We start from the raw sequence: 21,797 nt of genomic DNA, 5'->3' as shown, positions 1-21,797 counted from the left end.
GAAAAACTTGCGTCCCTGCAGTGCTGCTGGACCGGTCAGGGGTGTCCGTTCCGCAGGAGTACCTGCGGCGCCGTCATGTGTATAAAGCTGGCTGCGGCCGGCGGGGTCCCTGTAGTGAATAGAAAATAACTAGCGCTTCCCGCGCAGCCGCGCGCATAGGACACCCCTGACCTGCGGCACGGACACACCTGACCGGTCCAGCAGCACTGCAGGGACGCCGGGGCGCAAGTTTTTTCCACAGTTCGCTGGGGGTGAGGGGCGAACTGCCGCCCTCCAGGTGCCGGCGCCCTAGGCAAATGCCTAGAGCTGCCTAGTGGTGGCGCCGGCCCTGGGTAGGGCATGAAATACTGCCTGTCCGCACATGTCGGCTTGAAAAAAAAGGTCGACCTAATGACCCTGTCGACCTAGACCATGTTGACCTAGACTCATGTTGACCTTCCTGCATGTCGACCTAGACTCATGTCGAACTAAATGCATGTCGACCAACATGCTGGTGACCCAATGACCTTATCCCCTTACCAGGGTCTCAGTTCGTTTTACCCCTGTCTCTGAGATGTTCTCTACGTGGCCACAATGACACCATTTATTTACAACCTAATAGATTTCTTGTGACAAATGACTGAATCAGCAAATACAGTAGCTAGTACAAGTTGGGGGGTGTTGCTATGATATTAAGTAAGTACAAGCACATTGCCTACCTGCAGGTCCTCCTGGCACGGAGCTGAGCAATGACACACATTCAGGGACAGGTCAGTCTGTAAAGCACCATCAGATGAGCTGCAAGGCTTCCCGCAGAGACCGCAGGCTTCCATGGCAGTTCCTTAAACATAACAACAGTAACTTGTAAGGACTAAAGAATTCCAGACGTATTATGATGAAGAGGTTTAATGGTATATTTAGTAAAGTGCAGGTTTCTAGAAGTGGAGATTTTGTCCTTAGCAACCAGACAGATTCTACTTATCATTTATCTAGCACCTCCTAGAATATAACTGATTTGTTGATTTACTAATCTGCCATATTTACTGATTCGTATTCTGAGGATGCGGATGTCATAATATCGTTCCAATTTGCACTGGATATTTCAAGTATCCTGATGGTTTGCATATATCTCCGAAGTCTTCAGATCTGTACATGTGCAGGATCTTTAATGTGGCAGTATCTCTAATTCTCAGCCTGATTGACAGTCTGCATCCATTTAGGGACAAGAAATGGGCAACAATCATAAGTAATGGGACTTATAGGCCCTGATTTCTGGGCATCAGGCCATTGGCTGCATTTTTGGTTGCAGCATCCCTTTCCCTGGCTGTGTGAAAGCATCGGTCACCCTGGGGCTTAGTCAGATGACTGAGGGTCATGCAGAATGATCCAATGGTGCACGTTTGTACACAGCAGCGGATCACAGAAGTCATCTATTTACAGAATACGCCTATTGCTGCCGCGTACCAATAAGCAGTGGCGTTGCTAATGTGTCTATCTCTGAATTAGGCCCTGCCTGTCTTTCTGTACTGAAAGAAAAAAGTTACCTTCAAACTACAGGTTGAGTATCCCGTATCCGAGTATCCGTTATCCGAATTATTCCGAAAACCATACATTCCAGAAAGTGAAAAAAAAATATTTTTTTTACTAAAAACTCACTGGGGACATTTGTAACAGCATCACTGGGGACATGATATGTAACTGGCACTATATACATGTATGTGCAAGAAAATGATTGCTTGGCATTCAAATTCAATATCTGAGATAGTACACAAATTTTGTTTCATGTTTTGAAACCTTGTTTTTTGAACAAATAAAATATATTTGTGTGTATTTTATGTGGTAATAAAATATATTTGTGTGTATTTTATGTGTTTATACAGCATACATGCAAGATACTTCAAAATACATAATTGAAATATTAAAATATTCCGAAATACGGAATAATCCGTTATCCAAAATTCTCCTGGTCCCGAGCATTTTGGATACGGGATACTCAACCTGTATTATTTTATTGTGCAAGCTTTAGGCCAGTGTAGGAAACATCTAAAACATCACAATTAACAATAATGGTATAATAGGGATGCAATCAGTATCCTGGCTGTCTGGCTACTGATTGGAGAATACACAGAGGGATCCTGATGGTCATATTGTCAAGGTAAGTACTGGCCTTGAGGCTAGGCTAGGCACTAGGAGGAGGGTTAGGGTTACAGGGGCAAACGCAGGATTTTCAGAAGGGGGTTTCCAGAGGGGTGGAGCAAAGCACGGAGATGGACACTTAGGTGACCCAATATATGCCGGGTCAGTTAAAGTATTATAGATAGACCAAATGTATATAAATAATAATAATAATAATATATATATATATATATATATATATATATATATATATATACATATATACACACACACATATATCTATATATATAGATATATATATATATACACATATATATATATATATATATATATATATACTAGGTGATTCATCACGCCCTACGGGCGCTCTTCACACCGTCGTAAGGGGCTGCGCCCCCTTAATTTGTGAACATTTGTATATGAGAAAGATGGTTAGAATTGTATGAAAGATGGCCTGTATTGCAACTTGAGTTATAGGTGAAATGTGTTAAATAGAGAGCATATGATTTGGAAGGGGGTGTGTATTGTTTTGTTTAATTAAAAAGCGGTTACAGAGTAAGATGTTCATTGATAGTGTGGAGGGTACAGTGACATTTGTGGGTGGGGGGGGGGCTGTGTGTGCGTGTTGTTTAGGTGTGTGTGTGTGCAATAGGATAGTAGGGTGTTTCTGAGTCAGCGGCTCCCCACTGGCGGAGGTCACGACACAGGAAAACAGGAGGCTGGGTAGTGATAGGGGTGTGTGGGCATAAGGGGGACTAAAGAGGAGGGTGTCAGATACTGTGCAGTTTCTGCCAGTGGGTGAGGGTCCAGTGTGGCAGTACAGGAGTACAGGATGGTGGCCCTGAGTCAGTGCCTCCTCCTACTGGATGGGAGTTAGGGTACATGAGAGCAGGAGGCTGGGCTATGAGGCATGATAGGGGCATGTGGGCAAAACAGCGTAAGCGACTCCCCAGTGGTGGAAGTTACGGTTCAGGAGAGCAGGAAGCTGGGTAGTGATAGGGGTGTGTGAGTATACGGGGGACTAAAGAGGGGCTTAGGGGTGCCGTGAATTGTGGGAGGGGTGTGGGGGGTGCCGTGAATCAAGGGAGGGAGGGGGCGCAGGTGTCCGCGGATCGCGGGAGAGGGCGGGGGTCCGCAAAGCGTGGAAGGGGGCGTGAATTGCGGGAGGGGGGGGTTGCGAATTGCGGGAGGGGGGTGTGTGCGGGGGGTGACGTGAATCGTGGGAGGGGCGTGAATCGTGGGGGGGGGGGTGCGCGGGGGGTCCGTGAATTGCGGGAGGGGGGGGCACGGGGCGCGATAAATCACCTAGTTGGTTATATATTCTTGTAGAAGGATGGTAGGATGTTGCTGTCATTCAGAATGCATTTACATAAACAGTAATAGTAGCAGTAAAAGATCTGACTTAAAACACCTACAGTAAAACAGAACAGGTGTTATATATTATACAAAGAATTGGTTGATGATGTGTAGGCTGACGTGCACATAGTTGTCACTGTAAAAAAATTGCTACAAGAAAAAATCAACACAGAAAGGTCAACACATGTAAATGTTGACATAAGTGTGGCACTTCATTGGTGTCCATGTCGACACATGAGAATGAATATGAAAACATTCAAAAAAGAAAAATAAATCTTCAAAAACTTATGTCAACCTTTTTCATTGTCGACCATAGCCGTGTCAGTGTTTTGCATGTGCCATTTAATCCTGGGGTTGCCGTGAAACGCGAGCGGGGGTGGGGGGGGAGGGAGGAGGTGAGGTGTGTCCGCGAATCACAGGAGGAGGGGTCGTGGGTGGATGCTGTGAATTGCAGGAGGGGGGGTCGCGGGGGGGTGTGTGGGTGCCGTGAATCGTGGGAGGGGGGAACGCGGGGGGTTGCAGTGAATTGTGGGAGGGTGGGTCGCAGGGGCGGGGGGTTGCCGCAATGACAGGGGGGGGGGAATCGCGGTAGGGGGGGTCGCGGGGGGTGGGGGGTACCGGGAGGAAGGGGGGGCCTGGGGGGTTGGCACAAATCGTGGGAGGGGGGGGGGGTCGCGGGGTGCCACGAATCGCAGGAGGGGGTGTGTCACGGGGTGGGGCCGCAAATCGCGGGAGTCGCCGCGAATTGGGGGAGTGTGCTGTGAATCGCGGGAGGGGGGTCGCCGGGGGGTGCCGCGAATCGCCACAAGAAAAAATCAACACAGAAAGGTCAACACATGTAAATGTTGACATAAGTGTGGCACTTCATTGGTGTCCATGTCGACACATGAGAATGAATATGAAAACATTGAAAAAGTGAAAAATAAATCTTCAAAAACTCATGTCAACCTTTTTCATTGTCGACCATAGCCGTGTCAGTGTTTTTCATGTGCCATTTAATCATGAGGTTGCCGTGAATGGGGGGGAGGGGGAGGGACACATTGTTCTGTTTCTGGACTTTCTTCTTAATTTATGGATTACCATCACCTGTGCTTAAACACCTTTCTTATCAATTACCCTGTTTAAAACAGGTGATGACAATCATAAATTAAGATGGAAGTCCACAAACAGAGCATTCTGTCCCTCCTGGAGAGGGTCATGTTGGGAGGTATGGAGGTGTGGGGCGCTCACCTGGTGTGTCTGGTGAGTAGCTGTGTCTTTGCTGTGTAACATGGAGAGGCAGAGGGTGTCTGGCACTGTCTGTGGGCTCACTGGGCTGGTTCTCTGTCGTGTGAGTCAGTCATGTGAGTCAGAGGCTCCACCCAGCGTTACAGCTTCAGACACACTTTGAGTGACAGATGTAGCCAAATATATAAGAGATGGCAGAAACTCACTCTCGTCAGGTTTGCTGCATCCTGTGGTATCAGTTTGTGGTGTTGTTGGTAATGACAATGGCAGAGGGGTCTCGGATGTTGTCTCTCCTGTACCTGCTATTGTTTCTGCTGGTTCCATCCCCTCTTGGAGGTTCTTATGATAAACTCCTGAAACAGAATCAGAAGAACACTTAACGCATAAGTATAATTGAACAATGTTTTTGTGTGTGTGTGTATGTGTATGTGTGTCTGTGTGCATGGATGTTCCACGATAATTCTCGAATTCTTTAACTAATCGTTTTCAAACTTTGCATTGTACCATATCATCTTAAGGGACAATCTAAGTTCAAAGATGGGTTTAATCGGACGACCCATTAAGGGTGTTGTCATAAGTCTCCATGCTTTTTCTGTTGTTTTCAACAATTTGCATGGGGTGCGGGCTGTGTGCTGGAACACAGGCTGCTGTTGCAACTGCCTCTCAGCACACAGCACTGAGCCGGGGAGAGAGGCTGCACTGCTGCGGCAGCCTAGCCTAGCAGGGGATGGGGGACACTGGGCTTTGGCCCCTCCATCAGACCCAGTGTAAAAACTACCTCTGCCCCCCCACCCCCTCTGGACAGCACTGAATAAACACAATAAACAGACTCCCTTAAGTGGACACAACCCCTACCAGGGCAGGTTTGTCCTGTCCCAGAAATACTCACCACAGAAGGGGCAGCCACTGCTCTCCAAAGTATAAAAAGTAAAAACAATGCTTCCAAAGCAAACACATTTAAAATTTTTTGTTAATAATGATGCAATTCATTACTGGTAAATATACAAATTACAATGTATTTTATATGGTGTGTAAAACAAAACAAAATGGTTTGCTTTCTCCACCTGTGCAGTTCTATACCTTTTATTGCCAATATCCATACTTGTGGAGCTCTACAGAGGTTCAATTATATTGCTGCAGTGGTAACAAAACAAAAAAAAAAGACACACAAGGCGCAAAAATAAAGAATAACTATTTATAGATCCTTTGAGTAAATGAGGTTGTTTTTGAGCTGTTTATCTACCCTGTACTTGTCCTCTATTGTATTCAACTGCAAGTTACTGTTTTGCTTACTTATGTACAGTACAAAAACATAGAAAAATTGTTTAGAATAGCTTAGGCCCATTCACACACTGGGCAATTTTGAGATAAAATCAGATCAGTTTTACTGTTTGAGCTGCTTTCACCTCAAAAACCATCCAGTGTGTAGGGGCCAGCGATGAGTGCTGATGCGCACTACCACCTCATCGCGGGCCACTGCTTCTCATCTGTGGGTATTAACTGCTCATCTGCTGGTATTATGGGGCAGCACGGATGGTGTAATGGTTAGCATTACTGCCTCACAGCGCTGAGGTCATGGTCAAACATTCTCTGTAAAGTGCTGCGGAATATGTATGCGCTATATAAAAAACTGTAAATAAAAAAATAAATTACCTGCTATGTAAAGCCATCCACCCCTGGGGATAAATGCTTGGATAAGTGAAAATTGCCCAGTATGCATTAAGCAATGTTCAACCCAGCAATGTTCCCCATCATCGTTCTGCAAAGACACTGGGCCTTTAGTTCTGAACAGAATTCAAAATATTCTATGGCCCAAATGAATACAATTAATATAGAAGAATTTATATATTACATATTCCTGAATAATCATTGATAAAAGATTAGTTCTTTTACAGGTAGTTAATATGTAATAGTCTATTATTACTCCACTGTGACAGGGCTAACAACGGGCCTAATAAATGAAGACCATAACACTGTTATACTGTAGTACATCTACCACATTCTGCTTTTCATTTTATGCCCATCAAGAACCAGTCACAAATGTTTCTAATATTAAAATGGACAAAAATGATATAAAGTTTAGCAGTAGCAGTGATGATATTAATAATAATAATAATAATAGTAATAATCATAGAAACATAGAATTTGACGGCAGATAAGAACCATTTGGCCCATCTAGTCTGCCCCTTTTTTATCCTTCAGGTAATCTCAACCCTTTTTGATCCTTATTTCTTTGTAAGGATATTCATATGCCTATCCCAAGCATGTTTAAATTGTTCTACTGTCTTAGCCTCTACCCCTAATCCTTACCCCTCTTTGCCTGAGTGATATGACTTACACATACATGCACGGTAAGGGTTAAAACTGTATTTGAAGTTACTGTGAGAATCAAATGTGTGTCATATTCTCTTGGGAGGCTGCAGCAAATGAGGTGATAATTCCGTGTATAGGGCATGTAAAAGACACAGCTACATAAGAAACTTCCCTGCTGCATGACACAACCTTTCATGGTTAACACATCTACACAGCTCATTGCAAATTACTGCCACTTGCGGTCTTTTATAATATTCTAAAGGCCCACACACACTGGGCGATTTTGAGCTGAAAGCAGCTCAATTTTGCCATTTCTGATGCTTTGGTATTACCAGCAGATGAGTGATAGGGTGGACGGCTTTCCATATCCGATATCATCCTGTTATGGAAAGCCATCCACACCTGGGAAAATCGCTCAGTGTGTATACACTAAGCCAGGGGCGGGTTAAGAACTAAAAGTGGCCCTGGAATAAATTGTAGTAATGGCCTCACGTGAGCAGCACCAAAGTAAATGAAGGTGGAGCCAACACATCACTACACCTGGGTGAAAGCTGTTGGTGTCACATATGCTTGGCAGTTTAGTGATTCCCAGACTGTTAAAAGCTGTTGTGACAAACTATAAACATCAACATTTCAAATCATATCCAACTCCCCCCACTGAGACAGAAAACACACTGCAATACCCAATCAAGCAAAAAAAAAACCAACAACTAATTATTATTACCATATCCCCTAAATATACTATAACCATCCCAAATCCTCCCCAGTGGAGCCCAAACACACCACATAAACTGTTACACCACCAGATAGCACCCACTCCTGTCCCGTTAACAGATGTCACAATGGGTATACTGTAGATGGGCACCTGCCTTAGATCAGTATTTGCAGTATTGAGTGCTCTGCTCTGAGAACTGGCAAATGTTGTGTGTGGGGGATATAGGAGTGGGACACGGCCACTACTCTGGGCAGGGCCAGATCATAAAAATAAGTGATTGGCCTATAAGTGGTCTCACATGTGTGTCGGCCTACCGGGAATCTTAAACCCTGTAAGGTCTATGGCCAATCCGCCCGTGCACTAAGCTATTTTCAGCCCAACGATATTCCACATCATCGTTTTCCATACACGCTGGGCAGAATCGCCTTTAAACCAATTGTATCTCTTTATGCTATATTTACTCAATAAAATGTATACTGTGAATTGTTTGACTGAAATGTCTCAAATGCAGGTTAATTGTTCATGACTGCCTGGATTAATCAAAAATGTAAATAAAATAAAACTGAAGCAAACTATCAATTACATTTATTTAACTGAATGTATGTGAAATGAACACTCAAAAACAATGTCTATATATATATTTCTTGTCTTTACATAAACATGAACTATAGTGCAGATCTTCTAAATCCAGGGGTCCAATGTAATATGGTAAGAGAATCAGGAAGTGAGAGATTATGGCAGAGTTTTCCCATTTTTTTAAAAGCGGCAATAAATTACACTTAATAGAAATAGTTGATTTTTTTGTGATGTAATGATAACTGCCTCACAGTGATGAGGTCATGGGTTTGATTACCACCATGGCCCTAACTGTGCGGAGTTTGTATATTCTCCCTGTGTTTGCGTGGGTTTCCTACGGGTACTCTGGTTTCCTCCAACAATTCAAAAATATACTGGTAGGTTACTTGGCTCACAGCTAAAAATAACCCTAGAATGTTGGTGTGTGTGTGTGTACATGTGGTAGGGAATATAGACTGTAAGCTTCACTGGGGCAGGGACTGATGTGAGTGTTCAACTATACTCTGTAAAGTGCTGCAGAATATGTGTGCGCTATATAAGAAACTGTTAATAAATAATAATTATTGACTCTAATTGAATTGACCCTTAACTATACAATCACAAACCTAACACAACTGCCTGAAGGTTATTCGGAATACTGTCCTTTTATGTTTGTCAGGTTTGCAGGTAGTCCACGAATGCATTAGACTGTTTTTTCTAGTCTAGGATACACGATAAAACCGCCACATGAGTTGATAGGGCCATGAACATATCCGTCAACAGATAAACATGAATGTGTCAATATGTGTTGCCATCTCTTGATAGGTTCTTGTGGTCTTTGTTACCTGCACAATAATCTGGTTCTTTATATTGGTGTAGTTACACATGCTTTAAGCAAAGTTCCCATGAGGGTGGAGGGCCTGTGCCCAACCACAGAAGGTCAGGCTTGCATTGAAAGTATATAATAAAAGTGTCACTTTATAAAATGCCCTCCTTGTGGTAAAATATAATATTGAAGATATATGGCCAGAGTGTCATCTTTAAAGGTGTGATCTGTGGTTTCTGGTGGAGTACATGAAGGTGGTGAAGGTTCTTTACTAAGTAACACAAACCAATATTTATCACATAGTACATTTTATCCAATAAGCACAAATGTTTCTTACATTTCAGGATTAGTTATATGATTTTCTAACAAAAAAATATGTAAATAAAATGAGGCTCAACTTTCGGTAACACAGATGAATGGACAAATGTAATAGGGTGAGAGAATCTGAAAGTGAGGGATTTTGGGAGACTTTTCCCCTTTTTTAAAAGCGGCAATCATTTACACTGAAAAAAACAATTTGATTTTGCCATGTAATTGATTGCCGCTTTAAAAATAAAAGGGAAAACTCTCCAAAAATCTCTCACTTTCTGATTCTCACACACTAATACATTTGGCCCAAATTCTGACAAGTTGATTACAAGAAGTGATTCTATGTGATTCAGGTCAGCCATGTAATTCTGACCATACAGTACATAACATACATAATGCAGAGCTGCAATGTAACTCATCCACATTTATGGTCTGCATTGTTTTAGTTCCTACTCTATAACAGTACTCTAACCTTATCTAATCCTACCTTATTGGCACCACATTACTGTCTGATCGCTATTCTCTTGTTTCTCTGGTCCTCTGGCCTAGCACTAAATATCAGTTATGGTATAAAGGGTTGACAGCTAGGTTGACATGCACAAGGTCATACCTACCACATTTTTATTACGGGCAAGAGGAACATGCACGTGGTAAAAATTAGGGGCATGCTTAAGGGGCACAATCAATGGAATTCCTGTGAGGCCATGTCAGCACTTAATGAGCTGCTGGCATACCCCATCCCTCTCTTCCAGTGAATAGAGCCTGTGCGAGGGTCTCCCAACTGGCACTGCAGAATAAAGCCAGGAACTAATGAGAGCTGATTTAAGTGGCTCCGAAAAAGTCACTCCAAATCGTACCGTAAATTTTCCGACTTATTTCCGTAACGGCTAATGCAATGGTGGTATTTAGACCAGGAAGCGTCTCAACTTGAATGCAACATACTGTATAAAGTATAACATTTGCAGGACAGGAAGTAATGATAGCCGAGTTAGCAAGTTTCACCCAAAAACAGCTCTATAAAGTCGAGCATAAGTTAATGTTAGAAACAATATTTAAAATGTTTATTAATTACAGATGTGCTCTAATTTTGTACTTGTAACTTAATTACAATATCGTTGACTATAACTCGCCCCAAACAAACCAGTTCTAAAAATATTCGACTTTATTGAGCTGTTTTTTTTGTCCAAGTTACAAACTCAATTCCATTACATTGGCCTGAGTTGTATGTTTAATATGGTCAAAACATCTGAATCTGACTTTTTACCAATAGTTCATGTTTGGAGCTGAAAGCTTCCGATTTTTACTCAACTTGGACGGTATTACATTGGCCGACGTTGTAAAATTTCAAAGTTTCGTATAAAAATCAGTCATTTCCCAAACTTTTACCAAAAATCTTATTTCATCCCGGCCCATGTCTTTGAAAGTTAGCACATGCTATTGCTGTAGAAAAAAACTATAAAAAACATACAGTATAACAATGCTAAGAAAAAAATGTTATAAACTAAATCTTGGCATATTAAATTATTGAATCTATTATTTTACTATGGACCAAAACATGCCGCAAACTCCAATTGAGTGCCTATCCCCATACTGCTAGACACTGCTCATTATTTTCCATAAGGAAGGTGAAGCCAGCTAATGATTGTCTATTACTATTATGTGGAAATAAATGTAATTGAAGATTAGAAGGATTTCCCATTCACAGATCTCCATTAGTTTATTCATAATTAACCCATTAAAACCTTGACCCCCTAATGAATAACCTTACCCACCTTAACCAAAACCTTAATAATTATAATACCTTGAAACCAGAATTAAATAATAAACTATCTTAGCTAATTAACCTTACATAATGAAATAGCCAACACGGACACAGTAACAGGTCACAGCTCTCTATTCAATTGTGATTCACCTGCAAGAAAAAAAAAGGTGGCGAGGAGTTGCTGCAATCTCCATTCCAGCTTTGTCTCTCGGACCATGCTCTGCTGATGACTGAAACAACCCCTTTTTGACACATCACTGGGGACAACTGAAACCCCCCCCCCCCTCCCCATTGATACATATCCAACATTGCGGGGACTCACTTAACACCTTTCAGATCAGTCTGAAAGTTCCTGTACGAGACACAGCTTCATCAGCTTTCCTATCCAACTATATCCCCACTGTACAGTCCATGCATATACTCCACATATCTTCTTTTTTTTACATTTTTTCTTCCTTCAGACCCCGGTTCATCATTGCTGTGATGTGATATCAACTCAAGTAGCCCACCTAGAACCCTTGCAATCTGGTGGACAACTACAGTATGCAATAGATAGCATCTATCCTTAAGTATTTATGCCTACTTTCTTATAGATTATAAGCTTGTGAGCAGGGCCTTCGTACCTCTATTACTGTTTATTATTACCCAGTTTTCATTTATCTGTGTGTGTCCAATTATAAAGCACAACGGAATTTGCTGCACTATATTAGAAACTGCTAATAAATAATTAAATATATATATATAGACTCCAATTCAAACTTCTCACACTCCCAAAGCTTTCATTCATTCCTCTCCCATTTATACCTCTGATCTCATCTCCCTATACACTCCTGACCATTTTCTTTGCTCTGATAATGAAGCTACTTCTTCTACCTACGGATTACTTCCTCCCATTCCTACCTACAAGACTTTTCATGTGCTGCTCCCTACCTCTGGAGCTCTCCAGACCCATTTCTTTACCAAGCCCAGCTAACTCTCATTCTAAACCACTGTTATTTGCTAATTTCTACCCTATCTGTGTCACCTCTGTCTGTCTGCCCCTCCCCTTCAGAATGTAAGCTCTCATGAGCAGGGCCCTCTTCCCTAATGTGCTTTTCCTTCTCTTACTTAAGCCATCTTTGATGGCACCAAATCCTGTGGTTTTCTGCACCACTGATACTTATCGTAGTGTCCTCTGCTGATGCAGCTATGGTTATGTACCCTGTAATTGTCCTCTACTGTATTCAATTTAGTCATTGTTTTGCTTATTCATTTATCCCATAAGAGGTGGTAGAGGCTACGACAGTAGAACAATTTAAACATGCTTGGGATAGGCATATGAATATCCTTACAAAGAAATAAGGATTAAAAAGGGTTGAGATTACCTGAAGGGTAAAAAAAGGGGCAGACTAGATGGGCCAAATGGTTCTTATCTGCCGTCAAATTCTATGTTTCTATGTTTCTATGTACTCTGTAATTGGGTGCTGCAGATCCTTTGTGGTGCCATATAAATATAGGATAATAATAATAATAATAATAATAATAATAATAAAAATATATAGGAGGAAAAATTACAAAATGTTACTTGTTTGTGTTTAAATGGTCTGCAGTCACTTATACCTCTTTCAGACATGAGCCGGGTTGTGACACAGCTCTGACCTGGGATTTGAACACAGCTATTTCAGTTAGGGACCCCCTTTCACACTACATCTTGGATGTGTTCGTATATCTGTCACTGTTTAACTGTACCTAAGTGGCTGTTGCACAGCAATCCAAGTCAAATTCCACGGCCAATAAAGCTGATTCTGATCTGGGAAAATCCTAGGTCAAAGCCATTCACACTGACATACAGTGTGAGTTTTGTTCTGGTGACTGTAGATGAGGTCATCTGCAAGCACACCAAACAGGCAATCAAGTACTTTCAGCATAACTCCGGTTGCACTATTCATGTTAGAAGTGACCTGGAACGGTATCGCGAATAACCCTTGCGCCGTCCAGAGTCATGGATCTGGGACATCCAAACCGGATCACATCTGTTCATGCATAGCTGCGATACAGGTTAAGCTGCCAGCGCCAGAAAATACCGGGCCAAAGGCAATGTCTCGAAGGGGTATAAGTTTATAGAATGTTGACAGTCATGATGTATATCTGGTTAAAATTTCGACAAAATAAATGTTTACATGTGGGAATTATCAACATGGAAAGAATTTTATTATAAGAAATGTCAACAGTGCATTACATCATTGTCAATATGCTAAATATCAACATGTCAACATAAGTCCAATGTCATGAATGTACACATTGTCACTGATGACATAATATACCACAACCACTTATATGACTACTTATACTCCTTTCACACTGCAGCTCTTAAACGGTAAATTGCTGATTTTTTAGCCTTTTAAAACGGGTAGAGCTGCAGTGTGAAGCTCCAGGGTGCTTTGAACGTTTAACAAATACCTGTATTTGTTAAACGGTTAAAAAGCAGTGTCATACCCGTTTCAGAGCCATTTTTTGGCAGTGTGGACGGCCCTATTTCTATGGCTTGAAACGTGTCCCTTGGGGGTTAAACGGGTTGAATTTGTGAATGGTATTAAATGCTTTTTAAAACGTGTTGCACCTGCAATGTGAAAGGTCTTAAGGCTCAGACCCTTTTCAAAGTCCCGTTTAAGAATACCGGTTCTGTACCCGTTTCTGCAGTGTGAAAGCAGCATTACAGTGTACAAGTCAAAACAAAACAAAGTTCACTGCTTGCAAAATATAAGAAATACTATGCGCTTTAACCATTGAAATATGTTTAATCCTGTTTACCATACTCAGATGTACAGAGACATTTTGCAGTCTATTGAAGAAATGTATTGAGATTTTTTTCAATTTAGGAGCTGATTTGATAAACCAGATAAAGAACCAATTTAAACCAAACTCAGAGCTCTCTAATGATTTCACTAATCACCTAATTATTAAATATAATAAAAACAGTTGTCAACCCTTAACCCTAAATGGCTTGGAAAAGAGCTTAGCCTAATTGCATTCTGTTATACAGTTACAGTAGTTATTGCTGATAGTTTCCATACTGGATGTTATTCTGCTCTTTGGGGAAAAAGAATATTCTATACAGGTTGGGTATCCTTTACCTGGAGAGAGATTGTGTTTGTTACAATCGCACAAGACTGTGTATATCTGGTGATTGCAAATGACATTGAGGCCCCGTTTGTTCTTTATAGAGACCAGACAGGTAAGAGTGAATTCAGGGGTGTGCTACCACAGACAAATTACAAGTCATATTACACAAGAAAGGAGCAAAATGATTTGTCGTGGTGTGGTGCACCAAGTAAATAATTAGACATAAAATATACATTTTATTAGTACGTTTAAAGCGAGCGAAATATTAAAAAGAATCACATAAATTGACAAACAAGTGAAAGTTGCGCGTGCTTAAAGCTGCACGTGCGGGCAGGCCGTGAGTGTTTAATAACTGTATCAATTGTTATTGTCCAGCACTTATTCAGCTATTTCACTCTTAAGGCCCATACACACTTGGCGACTTTGAGATGAAAGTCGCTCAAAACAGCAGGTTTGAGCGGCTTTCTGCTCAAAGCCGCCCAGTGTGTATGCCCCAGCGACGAGCGGTGAGCGCTGCTGCGCGCTCCCGCAACATCGCCGGGAAAGCCGTTCATGTGCTGGTTATACCAGCACATGAGCGGCTTTCAGGATGGCTTTGCATAGTGCTCCGCTATGCAAAGCCGTCCTCCCCCCTCCGTCGGTGCCGGGCAGGGGCAAAGCTTTCCCCGCTGCAATGATTCTCATCATCGCTGTCCATACACGCTGGGCATAGTCACCCAGTGTGTATGGACCTTTAGTGATTCTCATTTTCGTTAATTGGTTTCTCCTTTTATATATTCAAGAGTGATTGTTCCCTTTGAGAACAGGGTTGACACAGTTGTAACAATGTTTCATATATCGTTGTATTATGAGAGTTCAGTACTGCTCGTACATAAAGAATAGTTTGTATCCCTTAGGAAATAAATATTAAACAATTGTACCTCCATCTCTTATACTTTTTTTTTTTTTGAAAATATGTTTATTCAAGAGCCATTGCATACAAAATTTAAACAATACACAATAAATAACTTCCCGAACATAGCAGACGCAGTGATAGCAGATACATGTTACACAGTTTCAAAGACTTATTATCTGTGGTAATACTGAACACCTAACTTCTTTAGGCCGTTTGGCCCTTTGAAACGGGATCTTATAAACCAGTATTATAGATGCCAGTTGAGATTTGTTGATTACCGGTATAGGTAAGAGTGTTGTGTCTGCTTATACATTCGGGGGCTACTAGGCCCATCATTTTCATATAATATAAGGGGGGGGAGGGTGGAGATTTCTATATAAAGGTGTAAATAGAGAACAAAGGGTTGGGGAGGGGTGAAGGGGGGGGGGGGGGGGGGAGGGTACCTTATCGGATTTCTGCATTGCAGATCATTATGATATCTTTAAACATTCATTCAAATTACAATGTCCCTACGAGTCTCAAGTATCTTATAGATATTCTGTCTCAGTTCTGGGTCCCGACTGTCTATGAATGGTGCCCAGACCGCGTAGAAACGTGAAGAGGGAGACTCCGCGTTTCGAAGGGTGTCGTATCGATCGTAATACATATATTTTAAGAGGAGGGTCTCGACTTCAGTTACAGTGGGTACATGGGGGGTGATCCAGGCATTTAAGATAGCTTTTTTGGCTACCGTCACTAAAAGTGTCAGGATGGGGATTAGGTATAGCTGGGAGGGGGGGAGTGACCATGGGTCGAAATTTGCAAAAAGAAGTGGGATCGGGTGGAGTGAAACTTTCATTTGGAAGTTCCGATTTATAAAATATATTAGTTTAAACCAAAATTTCTTTATACACCTACAGTTCCAAAAGTTATGGAGGTAGTTTGCTAACTGGTGTTTACATTTAGGGCATTTCCCCGTTTCCTCTGGTACATAGTGACTGCGTTGTTGTTGGGTGATATAAGCTCTATGGAGCGTTTTGATATGCACCTCCTGGAGAATTGAGGCTTTCAGTATACGTATGGTGGAGTGGTAATATTTATAGAGGAGTGTTTTGTCGTCCGATAGCTCTATATCTTGTGACCACTTATGCGATATCTTTTCCCATACGACCTCCGCCGGCAATTCCGCTAAGTTTTGATATAAAAATTTGGTTTTGTATTTGCCGTTTTGGAGTTTCATGATTAAAACCTTTAGCCACGGTGGTGTTTGGCTTTGGGTGTTCATTTTGGGAAGAGATCTGGCATAGTGCAGTAGTTGATATATAGCGAAATCGCTATTTGCGGGGAGACCAAACCCATCTTGAAGTTCAGAGGCCGCCAGTATTCTGCCCCCGGGGTCAAATACCTGCGATATAGCTTTGAGGCCTTTGTTTCGCAGACGGAGGAAATTCGAGCTATCCACTCCTGGTGGGAACATTGGATTTCCCCAGATGGGAAGCCATTGTGATACGCGGGGGTCGTGGCCCAGAGCAGTGGAGACCGTCCACCAGGCTGTGTGGACGTCTTTGAAAAGAGGGTTTTTGTAAATGTGTGTTGGTATGTGAGTCTTAGGTGTGTGTAGGAGAGCGGCTGGGGAGTAAGGGGAAAACATAGCGCTGTCCACGTGGAAGTCCGAGTAGTCACTTTTCTCTAGTAGCCAACCCAGAGCAAATCTACATAGGAGTGATCTTGAGTATTGCTTCAGGTTTGGGACATTGAGGCCTCCCAGATTCTTGGGGAGGTGTAGTTTGTGTAGTGCGATTTTTGTTTTTTTGCCATTCCAAAGAAACTGGGAGAGTAGGGAGTTAATTTTAAGAATGTCTTTATTCTTTAGTGGGATAGGAAGCATTTGCATCACGTACATCAGTTTGGGCAGAATCATAGATTTTATGACTTCCGCCCTGCCAAGCAGTGACAGAGGCAAGTCTTTCCACGCGGACAGTGACTTGGTTATGTTTTGAATAATAGGGTCATAGTTGCTGGGATATAGTTGGTCGATTGTTGCGGGTATGTATATGCCTAGATATTTTATCTGGGTTTTTTGAATCTTTATGCTGTGGAGGTTTTGATCGTCTGGAAAAGATGGGGGTGATCCTCTCAATGTCATCAGTTCTGATTTGTGGATGTTGATTTTATAGCCTGAAAAAGTGCCAAATTGTTGGATAATATGGTAGGCTTCGGGAAGTGAATGTTGTGGGGCAGTGAAAAATAGAAGCATATCATCTGCGAACAGAGATACTCTTAGGTCCTCAGATCCAATTTGAATTCCTTGAAACCTCGGGGATTGTCGGAGGGCAATTGCCAAGGGTTCCAGGGCTAGGGCAAATAGGAGGGGTGATAAAGGGCACCCCTGCCTGGTGCCTCTTAAAATAGGGAACGGATCTGAAAGTATCCCATTACAGTGTATTCTGGATGCAGAGTTGCTATACAATGTGTTTAGTATGGAAATAAATTTTTCGGGGAAAGAGAATTTACGCAAAGTAGTGTATAGATGGTCCCAGTGGACCATGTCAAAAGCTTTTTCCGCATCCAGCGAAAGTATCGCCAGCGCGGGGCCCGACCTGGCCCACTGGGACTGCTGCAGCACCGACAGCACCCTCCGGATGTTCGTTACCGGATTGCGTCCCATAACGAATCCAGTTTGGTCTTTGTGTACAAGGGTAGGTAACATTGGTTTTAGTCTCTCGGCCAGGATCTTAGTTAGGATTTTGTAATCCAGGTCTAGCAGGGATATGGGTCTGTAGGAGCCTGGGTCCGATAAATCACGGCCCGGTTTGGGGAGTACTTTAATTGTGGCTGTATTGAAGTAAAGAGGGGTTTGGTCTGAGTGGAGAATAGAGTTGTACATGTCCATTAGTATGGGGGCGATTTGTGGTGCAAGGAGTTTGAAATATTCTGACGTCAGGCCGTCTGGGCCTGGGGCTTTTCCGGGTTTAAGACCTGCTATAGCGTTCAATACTTCGTCTAGTGAAAAATCTTTACAAAGAGAATCTGACATGGGTTCTGTTAAGTGTGGCGTCGGAAGATGTTCCCAGAATTGTGTGGCTGCACACTCATCGGAAATGGGGGCTGAGTATAATGATTTATAATAGGCATTTAAGGTATCGGCAATTTGTATATTAGTGGAGGTTATGGTGCCATCTTGGCGTTTAGAGGATGGATTGTGGTGGGGGTGTTGTATCCTTTGAGTAAATTTGATAGTAATCTACTAGATTTGTTACCGTATCTATAAAATTTGGCATTGGAGGCGAAGGTGTAGAGTGCTTCAGATTTTATGAAAAGACCCTCAAATGTGGCCTTGGCCTGGGAATAGCTAAGCTTAGTGGCTAGGGTGGGAGAGGATTTATAACTCAAGAAAGCTGTAGTAAGGTCTGTTTGGGCTTGGGCAAAAGCTTGGGCTATCGTTTTACGTTGGTATGAGGTGTGTGCGATTATAGCTCCTCTGATTGCAGCTTTGGAAGCCTGCCAGAATAGAGCAGGGTTAGTACGGGCCGTTTCTATATTGTTGTGTGTGTATTCATCCCATGCTTTTAAGATCACTGCTTTTAGGGAGTCGGATGTAGTAATAGATGAGGGGCATCTCCATGATATGAACGAGCTTTTTTCTGGTGACACTTTTAGGGAAATCCAAATCACAGCATGATCGGATAGCGAGATTGGTTCTATATGGGACATGAGGATTTTTGGGAAAAGGTCTGTAGAAGTAAGTATATAGTCTATCCTGGATAGTGTGCTGGTGGCTGAGGAGAGACACGTATAGTCACGGTCCGTGGGATGGAAGATCCTCCATATATCCTGTAGGTGTAGTTGAGCTGCTAGGGCCGGGACACCTAAGCTAGGGAGCTTTCTTGAAGTAGGGAATTGTTTATCTAATTCTGGGTGAGAAATTAAATTGAGATCTCCACAAAGAATGATTGGAAGATGCATGTGTGGGGTAAGTTTTTTAATGATAGTCTGAAAGAACGTTTTTGAATAGACATTAGGGGCATAAGCGTTAAGGAGGATGTATTGTGTTTGTGCTATAGTGAGGCGTGTTAGAGTATATCTACCCTCTGGGTCAGAGTATAAGGTGTCTGCTGTCAGCGGAATGCGTCTCTTGCTCAGGACCACGACCCCCCGGGCCTTGGAGTTATAGGATGCAGAAGAATGTACCTGCCACTGGAGAGCATTAAGCTTGGCGACCTCGGAAGGCATCAGATGGGTTTCCTGCAAGCATACAATGTCAAGGTTTAATTTGTTTAAGTACATTAGAATCTTTTTGCGTTTTTGTGGGGAATTGATGCCACCTACATTCCAGCTACCCAATGTTAACGTGGTCATTTAGGTAAAAGGAAGGGGAAAGGAGACAGTGATATATAAAGCGTATATTGATCTATATTTGTGAGTAATAGTATCCGCATAATGGTACCTTATTAGGGGAGAGGAAGTAAAGGGTGGAGGGGGGGGGGGTGGGTAAATGAATTAAAATTGAAGTGTAGACTTCCAAACATGAAAATAACAAAACATTTCGTCATCGATATTTTGCTCATCGATGAGATGTGGCGCTCCTTAACCTCGGAGCCCATAGGTGAACATAACAGTAGAGGTACCTAAACCTCTAATTAACCGTCTGTCGCCCGCCAGGCGAAACTAGAAAATGGGTAGATGTGATAACAGGGGGAGGGGAGGGGAGGGGGGGGTATATGATATGGTAGGAGAGAAGAGAAAGGGGGTAGACACATAGTATTGCATTGTAACTATCAAGAACACTTTGGTGTAACCCTACAGTGTATGCCTGCAAAACCCAAATAGTTAGTTCAGTTTAATTAGGGGGGGGGGGGGGGGGGAGTTAAGCAGTTAAGCGTTAGAGTAGCAACAAGGGAGAGGGGGGGGGGGAGAGGTACAGTGATGGAAGGGTGACTGTCCATCCATAAATGGAGCGCTTTTACCTTTTTCCAGTGTATAACTGGCATATGGAGTAAAGTGAGAGGTGAGGGAAAGGTTAGGGGGGGGGGGGGGGAGGCTAGAGCCTCTACAGTTAAGGATTACGCATGTTAATCCAGGAGACATTATCTATCTACAATTGCTGAACTGGGCCTGCCAACATTCAGCAAAAGAGGTAGGAAATGGTAGACAGCTTTCAATATTATCTTGTAGTAACAACAGTGGGGAGGAGAGTTTATAGACCATTGTCTTGCTGCTTAAGTGTCTGCCGCCCATTCCGTTCGTTGGTCTGCGGGTGGTGGTGCGGCTTCATTTAGGTAGGCTTCGGCGTCTAGATGGGAGAGAAAGTCTTTAAATGAGTTCCCCTCATAGATGCGCAGTCGCGCTGGGTACAGCATGGCAAACTTTATCCCATCACGGATGAGTCTGGAGCAGGTGGGGGCGAAGTCTCTCCTAGCTTTGGAGAGCTCGGCGGAGTAATCTTGGAAAACAAGGATTTTATGGCCTTGCCATGTAATGTCTCTGGTTTTGCGAGATGATGACCATATGAGTTCCTTATGTAGGAAGTTTAAAGTTTTAAATATTACAGCACGGGGCCTGGCGCCTTCTTGTGGGCGTTGAGAGCCCAGTCTGTGTGCGCGTTCAATTATTAGATCATTACATCTGTCTGAAATATGTAAGAGTTCTGGCAAGGTGATTTTAATAAAGTCAAAGAGATCCTGCCCTTTCACAGATTCAGGGATGCCTATCAGCCGTAGGTTGCATCTCCTGGATCTATTCTCGAGATCCTGGACTTTGTTATGGAGGAAATTTATTTCTTTGTTTGCAGATTTAAGAGAGGATTTCAAGTCATTGATGTCAGCGAAGTTTGCGCCTACTGTTTGCTCTGTGGAGATAACTCTCTGTTGGAGCTGATCTATCCTTCTGCCTAGATCGTCAGTCTGTGCCTTTAGCAGTGGTCCTATAGCTGTCCTGATGGCCATAATCATGTCCCCATATGTGACTGGGGAATCGGGGGAAGGCAGGGTCTGGAGCGGTTGTGGACACTCACTGTGGAGATCGCTCTGGTTATCTTGGTGTGGGAAGCGCAGGGGGGAAGTAGGACCCCTTGAGTCTGGGGCCGGTGAGGTTGATGCAGGTCGGCGGGAGTTGGTGTCTTGCGCCATCTTAGGACCTGGTGTCTGGCGGTCTTTGTCCCTCCTGCGTGTTTGGTTGTTCGGCATAGCGTTGTAATAGCGCTTCATACAATGGGGTGTAGATGAGGGGAGGCGAGTTGTTGGCAGGCGGCGGTTATGGAGGCAAAAAGCCGTGTATATTAGGTTTTCGGGCTACCGGGTAGTGGAGCTGAGGCTCCCTGCTACTGCTGCATCAGGGGGCAGGACCGGGAGTCCTCACTCGTATAGAATTTCTAGAGTTGTTGAGCCCGATGTTAAGTCAGTTTAAAGGTAAAATAGAATAAATTATATTCCTGGGTAATATGTAAACATCGTTGAGCTTTGGTGGGGGGTGGTGGGGGATGGTAGTTACCACCTGTGGCTATAGACCTGGGAAAAGAGCAGGGTGTATTGTACTCAACATGCAGCACCTGTGTCCCTGTTGCCTGGCAGTTTATATCTGTATAAGACTACAGATCAATGTGGCTCTTATGGTGAGAGAGCTCACATTCTCTTCTAAGTGCAGC

General features: G+C 42.9%; 1 protein-coding gene across 1 annotated transcript in view; it reads right to left on the bottom strand.

Annotated features, from left to right (window-relative positions):
- The window catches only part of LOC146059111 (zinc finger E-box-binding homeobox protein zag-1-like), a 72,287-nt gene that overhangs the window by 11,088 nt on the left and 39,402 nt on the right, over positions 1–21,797 (bottom strand). The window contains exons 2-3 of the mRNA XM_083171233.1: positions 4,905–5,051; positions 699–820 (exon numbers count right to left, since the gene is read on the bottom strand). Coding sequence (XP_083027359.1) covers positions 699–820; positions 4,905–5,051 — 269 coding nt within the window. The remainder of the gene's footprint in view (positions 1–698; positions 821–4,904; positions 5,052–21,797) is intronic.

Source organism: Crinia signifera, chromosome 2 (genome assembly GCF_055691185.1).
Source record: "Crinia signifera chromosome 2, ASM5569118v1, whole genome shotgun sequence".
Taxonomy (NCBI): Eukaryota; Metazoa; Chordata; class Amphibia; order Anura; family Myobatrachidae; genus Crinia; species Crinia signifera.
Note: the sequence above shows the minus strand (reverse complement) of the source record. Positions and strands in the feature narration are given on the sequence as shown.